Source organism: Oncorhynchus clarkii, chromosome 28 (assembly GCF_045791955.1).
Source record: "Oncorhynchus clarkii lewisi isolate Uvic-CL-2024 chromosome 28, UVic_Ocla_1.0, whole genome shotgun sequence".
Classification (NCBI taxonomy): Eukaryota; Metazoa; Chordata; class Actinopteri; order Salmoniformes; family Salmonidae; genus Oncorhynchus; species Oncorhynchus clarkii.
The window spans coordinates 45,341,735-45,355,177 of NC_092174.1; the positions used below are offsets into that span (position 1 = coordinate 45,341,735).

General features: G+C 42.6%; 1 protein-coding gene across 1 annotated transcript in view; it reads left to right on the forward strand.

The window, feature by feature from the left end:
* Window positions 1–13,443, forward strand: part of LOC139386493 (receptor-type tyrosine-protein phosphatase mu-like) — a 474,202-nt gene that overhangs the window by 127,467 nt on the left and 333,292 nt on the right. The window contains exon 3 of the mRNA XM_071132061.1: window positions 9,131–9,405. Within this exon, the coding sequence (XP_070988162.1) occupies window positions 9,131–9,405 (275 nt within the window). The remainder of the gene's footprint in view (window positions 1–9,130; window positions 9,406–13,443) is intronic.

A 13,443-nucleotide genomic window follows, 5' to 3' on the forward strand; every position in this document is an offset into this window, starting at 1 on the left:
TTGTTGACTAGAGTCACAATGTCATAGAGCAGTAGAGATAGAGATTAATTAAGATGTTGTTGACTAGAGTCACAATGTCATAGAGCAGTAGAGATAGAGATGAATTAAGATGTTGTTGACTAGAGACACAATGTCATAGAGCAGTAGAGATCGAGATTATTTAAGATGTTGTTGACTAGAGTCACAATGTCATAGAGCAGTAGAGATAGAGATGAATTAAGATGTTGTTGACTAGAGTCACAATGTCATAGAGCAGTAGAGATAGAGATGAATTAAGATGTTGTTGACTAGAGTCACAATGTCATAGAGCAGTAGAGATAGAGATGAATTAAGATGTTGTTGACTAGAGTCACAATGTCATAGAGCAGTAGAGATAGAGATTAATTAAGATGTTGTTGACTAGAGTCACAATGTCATAGAGCAGTAGAGATAGAGATGAATTAAGATGTTGTTGACTAGAGTCACAATGTCATAGAGCAGTAGAGATAGAGATGAATTAAGATGTTGTTGACTAGAGTCACAATGTCATAGAGCAGTAGAGATAGAGATTAATTAAGATGTTGTTGACTAGAGTCACAATGTCATAGAGCAGTAGAGATAGAGATGAATTAAGATGTTGTTGACTAGAGTCACAATGTCATAGAGCAGTAGAGATAGAGATTAATTAAGATGTTGTTGACTAGAGTCACAATGTCATAGAGCAGTAGAGATAGAGATTAATTAAGATGTTGTTGACTAGAGTCACAATGTCATAGAGCAGTAGAGATAGAGATGAATTAAGATGCTGTTGACTAGAGTCACAATGTCATAGAGCAGTAGAGATAGAGATTAATTAAGATGTTGTTGACTAGAGTCACAATGTCATAGAGCAGTAGAGATAGAGATTAATTAAGATGTTGTTGACTAGAGTCACAATGTCATAGAGCAGTAGAGATAGAGATTAATTAAGATGTTGTTGACTAGAGTCACAATGTCATAGAGCAGTAGAGATCGAGATTAATTAAGATGTTGTTGACTAGAGTCACAATGTCATAGAGCAGTAGAGATAGAGATGAATTAAGATGTTGTTGACTAGAGTCACAATGCCATAGAGCAGTAGAGATAGAGATTAATTAAGATGTTGTTGACTAGAGTCACAATGTCATAGAGCAGTAGAGATAGAGATTAATTAAGATGTTGTTGACTAGAGTCACAATGTCATAGAGCAGTAGAGATAGAGATTAATTAAGATGTTGTTGACTAGAGTCACAATGTCATAGAGCAGTAGAGATAGAGATGAATTAAGATGTTGTTGACTAGAGTCACAATGTCATAGAGCAGTAAAGATAGAGATGAATTAAGATGTTGTTGACTAGAGACACAATGTCATAGAGCAGTAGAGATTTAGATTAATTAAGATGTTGTTGACTAGAGACACAATGTCATAGAGCAGTAAAGATAGAGATGAATTAAGATGTTGTTGACTAGAGTCACAATGTCATAGAGCAATAAAGATAGAGATGAATTAAGATGTTGTTGACTAGAGTCACAATGTCATAGAGCAGTAAAGATAGAGATGAATTAAGATGTTGTTGACTAGAGTCACAATGTCATAGAGCAGTAAAGATAGAGATGAATTAAGATGTTGTTGACTAGAGTCACAATGTCATAGAGCAGTAAAGATAGAGATGAATTAAGATGTTGTTGACTAGAGACACAATGTCATAGAGCAGTAAAGATATTTAACCAGGTAGGCTAGTTGAGAACACCTTTATTTAACCAGGTAGGCTAGTTGAGAACACCTTTATTTAACCAGGGAGGCTAGTTGAGAACACCTTTATTTAACCAGGTAGGCCAGTTGAGAACACCTTTATTTAACCAGGGAGGCTAGTTGAGAACACCTTTATTTAACCAGGTAGGCTAGTTGAGAACACCTTTATTTAACCAGGTAGGCTAGTTGAGAACACCTTTATTTAACCAGGTAAGCTAGTTGAGAACACCTTTATTTAACCATGTAGGCTAGTTGAGAACACCTTTATTTAACCAGGTAGGCTAGTTGAGAACACCTTTATTTAACCAGGTAGGCTAGTTGAGAACACCTTTATTTAACCAGGGAGGCTAGTTGAGAACACCTTTATTTAACCAGGTAGGCTAGTTGAGAACACCTTTATTTAACCAGGTAGGCCAGTTGAGAACACCTTTATTTAACCAGGTAGGCTAGTTGAGAACACCTTTATTTATCCAGGTAGGCCAGTTGAGAACACCTTTATTTAACCAGGTAGGCTAGTTGAGAACACCTTTATTTAACCAGGTAGGCTAGTTGAGAACACCTTTATTTAACCAGGGAGGCTAGTTTAGAACACCTTTATTTAACCAGGGAGGCTAGTTGAGAACACCTTTATTTAACCAGGTAGGCCAGTTGAGAACAAGTTCTCATTTACAACTGCGACCTGGCCAAGATGAAGCAAAGCAGTGCAACAAAAACAACAACAACAACAGAGTTACACAAACATACATAAAGTCAATAACACAATAGAAAATGTTTTAAAAAATCTATATACAATGTGTGCAAATGTAGAAGAGTAGGGAGGTAAGGCAATGAATAGGCCACAGAGGAGAAATAATTACAATTTATCATTAACACTGGAGTGATAAGATGTGCAGATGATGATGTGCAAGTAGAGATACTGGGGTGCAAAAAGAGCAAGAAGATAAATAACAAAAAATGGAATAATATGGGGATGAGGGAGTTGGGTGTGCTATTTACAGATGGGCTGTGCACAGGTGCAGTGATCGGTAAGCTGCTCTGACAGCTGATGCTTAAAGTTAGAGAGGGAGATATAAGTCTCCAGCTTCAGTGATTTTTTGCAATTAGTTCCAGTCATTGGCTGCAAAGAACTGTAAGGAAAGGCGGCCAAAGGAAGTGTTGGCTTTAGGGATGACCAGTGAAATATACCTGCTGGAGCGCGGGCTATGTGTGGGTGTTGCTATGGTTACCAGTGAGCTGAGATAAGGCGGGGCTTTACTTAGCAAAGACTTATAGATGACCTGGAGCCAGTGGTTTTGGCGACAAATATGTAGTGAGTGCCAGCCAACGAGAGCATATGCAGTGGTGGGTAGTATATGGGGCTTTGGTGGTCAGTGCCATCAGATCAGTATAGATAGAGATGTATTGAGATGTTGTAGACTAGAGATCAGATCCTATAAGACAATTTTGCATGACATTCTTCTCTCATCTCCTCCTCCTCCTCCTCTTCTCCTCTCATATCCTCCTCCTCCTCCTCTCCTCTCCTTCTCCTCTCATCTCCTCCTCTCCTCTCCTCTCCTCCTCCTCCTCCTCTCCTCTCCTCCTCTTCTCATCTCCTCCTCCTCTCATCTCTTCCTCCTCTCCTCCTCTTCTTCTCTCATCTCCTCCTCCTCCTCCTCTCCTCCTCCTTTTCCTCCTGCTACGGTCTGTAAAATTGACAGATGCTCGTTATCTGAAAGAGGAGAGAGTGGGGGGGGGGGGACACACGAGAGAGAATAGAGAGATTGAATTGGAGAGCGTTACGTGTGTTATTTAGCACAACAAAACAAACAGGGCAAAGTCTGTGTCACTGTAGGAACAAATAGGTGATAAATGGTAAATGGTGTGTTGAACTACAGGGGGGGGGGGTGGGGAGGGTTTCCCCCGTCTTTTTATTCTGTACCTCAGTGATTCCTCAGAGGAATGATATCAAAATTCTCTGTGTGCGCACTTGTGTTATTTCACTAGAGTTAACTCGGTCTTAAATGTTCATCTGCAGAATGTTCTCTCTGCTTCCGCACGGCAAGCGGTACCGGTGTATCAAGTCTGGCACCAACAGGCTCCTGAACAGCTTCTATCCCCCAGCAATAAGACTGATAAATGGCAGAATCAGAATAGCTATCAGAATAGCTATACGGACGATCTGAGTTGACCTTGTATCTTTATTGACATTTTAGTTCTATTTTTTTTTGTTAGATACACACACACACACACGCACGCACACACACAAACACACACACACTGTCACTCCAAAACACACACACACACACGCACGCACGCACGCACGCACACACACACACACAGACACACACACACACACACACACACACACACACACACACACACACACACACACACACACTGTCACTCCAAAACACACACACACACACACACACACACACACACACACACACACACGCACACACACACACACACACACACACACACACACACATGGTATTAACTGACCCAGTATATGACTCACCAGTCATTAGTCTGTAGCTGTGTGTTGCTCACCAGTCATTAGTCTGTAGCTGTGTGTTCCTCACCAGTCATTAGTCTGTAGCTGTGTGCTGCTCACCAGTCATTAGTCATTAGTCCGTAGCTGTGTGCTGCTCACCAGTCATTAGTCATTAGTCCGTAGCTGTGTGCTGCTCACCAGTCATTAGTCATTAGTCCGTAGCTGTGTGCTGCTCACCAGTCATTAGTCTGTAGCTGTGTGTTGCTCACCAGTCATTAGTCATTAGTCTGTAGCTGTGTGCTGCTCACCAGTGATTAGTCTGTAGCTGTGTGCTGCTCACCAGTTATTAATCTGTAGCTGTGTGTTGCTCACCAGTCATTGGTCTGTAGCTGTGTGTTGCTCACCAGTCATTAGTCTGTAGCTGTGTGCTGCTCACCAGTCATTAGTCTGTAGCTGTGTGCTGCTCACCAGTCATTAGTCTGTAGCTGTGTGCTGCTCACCAGTCATTGGTCTGTAGCTGTGTGTTGCTTACCAGTCATTAGTCTGTAGCTGTGTGTTGCTCAACAGTCATTAGGCATTAGTCTGTAGCTGTGTGCTGCTCACCTAGGATTAGTCTGTAGCTGTGTGTTACTGACCAGTCATTAGTCTGTAGCTGTGTGTTGCTCACCAGTCATTAGTCTGTAGATGTGTGCTGCTCACCTCTCAATAGTCATTAGTCTGTAGCTGTGTGTTGCTCACCAGTCATTAGTCATTAGTCTGTAGATGTGTGTTGCTCACCAGTCATTAGTCATTAGTCTGTAGCTGTGTGTTGCTCACCAGTGATTAGTCTGTAGCTGTGTGTTGCTCACCAGTGATTAGTCTGTAGCTGTGTGTTGCTCACCAGTCATTAGTCTGTAGCTGTGTGCTGCTCACCAGTCATTAGTCATTAGTCTGTAGCTGTGTGTTGCTCACCAGTCATTGGTCTGTAGCTGTGTGTTGCTCACCAGTCATTAGTCATTAGTCTGTAGCTGTGTGCTGCTCACCAGTCATTAGTCATTAGTCTGTAGCTGTGTTTTGCTCACCAGTCATTGATCTGTAGCTGTGTGTTGCTCACCAGTCATTAGTCATTAGTCTGTAGCTGTGTGTTGCTCATCAGTCATTGGTCTGTAGCTGTATGTTGCTCACCAGTCATTAGTCATTAGTCTGTAGCTGTGTGTTGCTCACCAGTCATTAGTCTGTAGCTGTGTGTTGCTCACCAGTCATTGGTCATTAGTCTGTAGCTGTGTGCTGATCACCAGTCATTAGTCATTAGTCTGTAGCTGTGTGCTGCTCACCAGTCATTGGTCATTAGTCTGTAGATGTGTGCTGATCACCAGTCATTAGTCATTAGTCTGTAGCTGTGTGCTGCTCACCAGTCATTAGTCATTAGTCTGTAGCTGTGTGCTGCTCACCAGTCATTAGTCATTAGTCTGTAGCTGTGTGCTGCTCACCAGTCATTAGTCTGTAGCTGTGTGCTGCTCACCAGTCATTAGTCATTAGTCTGTAGCTGTGTGCTGCTCACCAGTCATTAGTCATTAGTCTTTAGCTGTGTGTTGCTCACCAGTCATTAGTCTGTAGCTGTGTGTTGCTCACCAGTCATTAGTCTGTAGCTGTGTGCTGCTCACCAGTCATTAGTCATTAGTCTTTAGCTGTGTGTTGCTCACCAGTCATTAGTCTGTAGCTGTGTGTTGCTCACCAGTCATTAGTCATTAGTCTGTAGCTGTGTGTTGCTCACCAGTCATTGGTCATTAGTCTGTAGCTGTGTGCTGCTCACCAGTCATTAGTCATTAGTCTGTAGCTGTGTGCTGCTCACCAGTCATTAGTCATTAGTCTGTAGCTGTGTGCTGCTCACCAGTCATTAGTCATTAGTCTGTAGCTGTGTGCTGCTCACCAGTCATTAGTCATTAGTCTGTAGCTGTGTGCTGCTCACCAGTCATTAGTCACTAGTCTGTAGCTGTGTGCTGCTCACCAGTCATTAGTCATTAGTCCGTAGCTGTGTGCTGCTCACCAGTCATTAGTCTGTAGCTGTGTGCTGCTCACCAGTCATTAGTCATTAGTCTGTAGCTGTGTGCTGCTCACCAGTCATTAGTCATTAATCTGTAGTTGTGTGTTGCTCACCAGTCATTAGTCTGTAGCTGTGTGTTGCTCACCAGTCATTAGTCTGTAGCTGTGTGTTACTCACCAGTCATTAGTCTGTAGCTGTTTGCTGCTCACCAGTCATTCGTCTGTAGCTGTGTGTTGCTCACCAGTCATTAGTCATTAGTCTGTAGCTGTGTGCTGCTCACCTGTGATTAGTCTGTAGCTGTGTGTTGCTCACCAGTCATTAGTCTGTAGCTGTTTGCTGCTCACCAGTCATTAGTCTGTAGCTGTGTGTTGCTCACCAGTCATTAGTCATTAGTCTGTAGCTGTGTGTTGCTCACCAGTCATTAGTCATTAGTCTGTAGCTGTGTGTTGCTCACCAGTCATTAGTCTGTAGCTGTTTGCTGCTCACCAGTCATTAGTCTGTAGCTGTGTGTTGCTCACCAGTCATTAGTCTGTAGCTGTGTGCTGCTCACCAGTCATTAGTCTGTAGCTGTGTGTTGCTCACCAGTCATTAGTCATTAGTCTGTAGCTGTGTGTTGCTCACCAGTCATTAGTCTGTAGCTGTGTGTTACTCACCAGTCATTAGTCTGTAGCTGTGTGTTGCTCACCAGTCATTGGTCATTAGTCTGTAGCTGTGTGTTGCTCACCAGTCATTAGTCATTAGTCTGTAGCTGTGTGCTGCTCACCAGTCATTAGTCATTAGTCTGTAGCTGTGTGTTGCTCACCAGTCATTAGTCTGTAGCTGTGTGTTGCTCACCAGTCATTAGTCTGTAGCTGTTTGCTGCTCACCAGTCATTAGTCTGTAGCTGTGTGTTGCTCACCAGTCATTAGTCATTAGTCTGTAGATGTGTACTGCTCACCAGTGATTCGTCTTTCCCTATAAAGTGCATATGTAAATGGTCTTTGTGAGATGACTAATTGTGTATTCGTACTCTCTGTTCAACACAATCCTGACCACCCTGTTATGTTTATCTTCTGCGTTTTATTCACAAAGAACCAAACAGGGGCGAACGGGCTGAACGCGGAGGAACTAACCAGAACTTGGCCAATAAGAAAGTCTGATTTTCGCTGCTAGTTTTGTGACGTTTTTTTCCTTCGGCTTGCACTAATGAATATAACCCTGGATTGTATTTTCGCACGTGTCCTTTCAGTACGTCATGCTGTCTTCTATTCTTTCTGTAGCGCTGACAGCTATAGGTCTATGAGAGGATGAGAAATGCGCTTGTGCTAAGCCCTTTTCCCTCAATGTTTTGCCAATATAATCATTCTCACTTGTCCTCTATTGGCAGGTGGAGAGAGGATTAGATGAACCTTTAATGTTAAATCAAAGGGAGGAAATCTAGACTGTTCTTCTTACTCTAGTTGCTATTGATCCCTCATTCTACCCTTTTCTTCATTTTTCTCCATCATTTGAGCTATAATCCACCTTTGTTATAAACCCTCAGTATAGCTGGCAGTGTCACGATGACTTCCTGTCAATTCAGGAAGTACACTAACGTTCCAATTCCATCTCTCTTCAATGCTTTTCAATTAGGAACATGTGGAATTGGAATTTAGTTTTTCTTTCGTGAATTGACTGGAAATTGATTTGGGATTGACTCCAACCCTGTCTCATGTCTCCTCAATGTTTTACAGTCAATCAAAGCACAACCCAGTCCTCTCCAAGTCCTCTCAAAGTCCTCTCCCAGTCTTCTCCCAGTCCTCTCCAAGTCCTCTCCCAGTATTCCCCAAGTCCTCTCCCAGTATTCTCCAAGTCCTCTCCCAGTATTCTCCAAGTCCTCTCCCAGTCTTCTCCCAGTCCTCTCCAAGTCCTCTCCCAGTCCTCTCCCAGTCCTCTCCAAGTCCTCTCCCAGTATTCTCCCAGTCCTCTCCAAGTCCTCTCCAAGTCCTCTCCCGGTCCTCTCCAAGTCCTCTCCAAGTCCTCTCCAAGTCCTCTCCCGGTCCTCTCCCAGTCCTCTCCCGGTCCTCTCCCAGTCCTCTCCCAGTCCTCTCCCAGTCTTCTCCCAGTCTTCTCTCTCTACATAAAGAACCTTTGCTAACCCATACTATTGCATGTTATTGTCTCCTCTCCACTGTTATACTGTCAAATGTATCCAGATGGCTACATGCTATTTAAAGTGACTGCAAAAAAACAACATCCCAGAAATGTTCCATACACACCTAAATCTTTTCTTCTCTCAAATGTTTTGCACAAATGTGTTTACATATTCTGTCGGTGAGCATTTCTCCTTTGACAAGATAATTAATCCACCTGACAGGGGCAGCATATCAATAAGCTGATTGAACAGCATGATCACCCTGTGATAATCATTCTGATTGGCTGGGCCTGGCTTCCCAGTGGGTGGGCCTATGCCCTCCCAGGCCCATTTCACATGTCCTTATATGAACTGTAACTTTGAAATTGTCGCGTGTTACGTTTATGTTATTGTTCAGTATGAATGAAAACAAACACTGTATAGCCTCCAAACACGAATACAACTATAGTTTTGATATCATGGATGGTCAATCCTTGCATCCAAAGCTTTGTCTATGAATTTGACATTTCACCCTCAGCCCCATACCTCAGCTGCTTACCAAATACAGTGACAGGGTGGACTCTTTTGTTATTGTTTGAACTGCAGATTGCCTCTTTAAATAAAGTTTGTTTTGTCTTGATGCGATCCTTTAGTTCTGACCTTGCAGCTCCACTGTTCTAATTCCCGTTAATGTTGTCCTCTCCGCTGGTCCTCTAGTATCCGGATCTGTCAGCTGAAGTTTTGTACATTTCCACAGCACTGTCTCACATGCTGTCTCCTCTATCCTAGATTCAGCCTTCATAATGGTCAACACGTCGGGGCGTTTCGCTGGTCAGAAGGCCCTCCTCCTGACCCCCCAGCTGAAGGAGAATGACACCCACTGCGTAATCTTCGAGTACTTCCTGTCTGGCCGCGAGGGGGCGGGACCGGGGCAGCTCAACGTGTACATCCGAGAGAACAACAGTCCACTGGGCATGCCCGTCTGGAACGTGTCTGGGCCAGCTACTAGAGCCTGGGTGCAGGTAGAACTGGCCATCTCTACCTACTGGCCCAACTTCTATCAGGTGAGAAGATTTCACTGTACCTTACCTTACCATACCTTACCTTACCATACCTTACCTTACCATACCTTACCATACCATACCTTCTGTTACCTTACCTTACTATACCTTACCATACTATACCTTACCATACCATACCTTACCATACCATACCTTCCCTTACCTTACCACACCATACCTTACCATACCTTACCATACCTTACCATACCATACCTTACCTTACCTTACCATACCTTACCTTACCTTACCATACCATACCATACCTTACCTTACCATACCTTACCATACCTTACCATACCTTACCTTACCTTACCATACCATACCATACCTTACCTTACCATACCTTACCATACCTTACCATACCTTACCATACCATACCATACCTTACCATACCTTACCATACCATACCATACCTTACCTTACCTTACCATACCATACCATACCTTACCTTACCATACCTTACCATACCTTACCATACCTTACCATACCATACCTTCCCTTACCTTACCATACCTTACCATACCTTACCATACCATACCTTACCATACCTTCCCTTACCTTACCATACCATACCTTACTATACCTTACCATACCTTACCTTACCTTACCTTACCATACCTTACCATACCTTCTGTTACCTTACCATACCTTGCCATACCTTACCATACCTTCTGTTACCTTACCATACCTTACCATACCATACCTTACCTTACCTTACCATACCATACCATACCATACCTTACCATACCATACCTTACCATACCATACCATACCATACCATACCATACCTTACCATACCATACCTTACCATACCATACCATACCATACCATCCCTTACCTTCCCTTACCTTACCATACCTTACCATACCATACCTTACCTTACCTTACCTTACCATACCTTACCATACCATACCTTACCTTACCTTACCATACCATACCATACCATACCTTACCATACCATACCTTACCATACCATACCATACCATACCTTACCATACCATACCTTACCATACCATACCATACCATACCATCCCTTACCTTCCCTTACCTTACCATACCATACCATACCATACCATACCATACCATACCTTATGTTACCATACCTTACCATACCTTACCATACCTTACCTTACCTTACCTTACCATACCTTACCATACCTTACCATACCATACCTTCTGTTACCTTACCTTACCATACCTTCTGTTACCTTACCTTACCATACCATACCTTACCTTACCATACCATACCTTACCTTACCATACCTTACCATACCTTACCATACCATACCTTACCATACCATACCTTACCATACCATACCATACCTTACCATACCTTACCATACCTTACCATACCATACCTTACCATACCATACCTTACCATACCATACCTTACCATACCTTACCATACCTTCTGTTACCTTACCTTACCATACCTTACCATACCATACCTTACCATACCTTCTGTTACCTTACCTTACCATACCTTACCATACCATACCATACCTTACCATGCCTTACCTTACCTTACCTTGCCATACCATACCATACCATACCATACCATACCTTACCTTACCATACCTTACCATACCTTACCATACCTTACCTTACCATACCATACCTTACCTTACCATACCTTACCATACCTTACCATACCTTACCTTACCATACCATACCATACCATACCATACCTTCCCTTCCCTTACCTTACCACACCTTACCATACCTTACCTTACCATACCATACCATACCATACCTTACCATACCTTCTGTTACCTTACCTTACCATACCATACCTTACCTTACCATACCATACCTTACCATACCATACCATACCATACCTTACCATACCATACCATACCTTACCTTACCATACCTTACCATACCTTACCATACCTTACCTTACCATACCATACCATACCATACCATACCTTCCCTTCCCTTACCTTACCACACCATACCTTACCATACCTTACCATACCATACCATACCATACCATACCTTACCATACCATACCATACCTTACCTTACCATACCTTACCATACCTTACCATACCTTACCATACCATACCATACCTTACCTTACCATACCTTACCATACCTTACCATACCTTACCTTACCATACCATACCATACCATACCTTCCCTTCCCTTACCTTACCACACCTTACCATACCTTACCTTACCATACCATACCATACCATACCTTACCATACCTTCTGTTACCTTACCTTACCATACCTTACCTTACCATACCATACCTTACCTTACCATACCATACCTTACCATACCATACCTTACCATACCATACCTTACCATACCATACCTTACCATACCATACCTTACCTTACCATACCTTACCATACCTTACCATACCATACCTTACCATACCATACCTTACCATACCATACCTTACCATACCTTACCATACCATACCTTACCATACCATACCTTACCTTACCATACCTTACCATACCATACCTTACCATACCTTCTGTTACCTTACCTTACCATACCTTACCATACCATACCTTACCATACCTTCTGTTACCTTACCTTACCATACCATACCATACCTTACCATGCCTTACCTTACCTTACCTTGCCATACCATACCATACCATACCTTACCATACCTTATCTTACTTTACCTTACCTTACCTTAACACACCATACCTTCCCTTCCCTTACCTCACCACACCTTACCATACCATACCTTACCACACCCTACCTTACCATACCTACCTTTACCACACCATACCTTACCTTACCATACCTTACCATACCTTATCTTACTTTACCTTACCTTACCTTAACACACCATACCTTCCCTTCCCTTACCTTACCACACCTTACCATACCATACCTTACCACACCCTACCTTACCATACCTACCTTTACCACACCATACCTTACCTTACCATACCTTACCATACCTTATCTTACTTTACCTTACCTTACCTTAACACACCATACCTTCCCTTCCCTTACCTTACCACACCTTACCATACCATACCTTACCACACCCTACCTTACCATACCTACCTTTACCACACCATACCTTACCTTACCATACCACACCATACCTTACCTTACCATACCTTACCATACCATACCATACCTTACCTTACCTTACCCTACCATACCTTACCATACCATACCATACTATACCATACCATACCTTACCTTACCTTACCATACCATACCATACCATACCTTACCTTACCTTACCATACCATACCATACTATACCATACCATACCTTACCTTACCTTACCATACCATACCATATCATACCATACCATACTATACCATACCATACCTTACCTTACCATACCATACCATACCATACCATACCATACCTTACCTTACCTTACCATACCATACCATACCTTACCTTACCTTACCACAGAATACCATACCATACCTTACCATACCATACCATACCTTACCATACTATACTATACCATACCATACCACACAATACCATACCACACAATACCATACAATATCACACAATACCATATCATACCATACCACACCATATCTTACCATACAGTACCTTTTTGAAATTGTATGAATTTACTTATCAAAAGTAACGTTTTAATTAAGATTTGTATGGTTTTGGGCCGAGCAAGCACTGATACAACACTGCCTCTTACCCGTGACCTTATTCATGATACAACACTGCCTCTTATCTGTGACTGTATTCATGATACAACACTGCCTCTTATCTGTGGCCTTATTCATGATACAACACTGCCTCGTGTGCCTTATTGCTTAGTTACATATTACTTCTGAATATGAACCTCTTGTATCCATGGCAATGGGCCTATGTCCTTCCTCTCCCCCCAGCGCCAGTTCTATATAATTTGAGTTTTCAGCTGCCACCTCACCTCATCACTTCACCGGGGTACATCATCGCTGGCACACAGCCCCAGTCACAGTGATTTCACACCCTGATTATCAGTGTTTCTAGGACTCATTGAGGAAGAGAGGGGAACTCACCAATCTGCATCACAAATGCGACCCTATCCCCTATGAG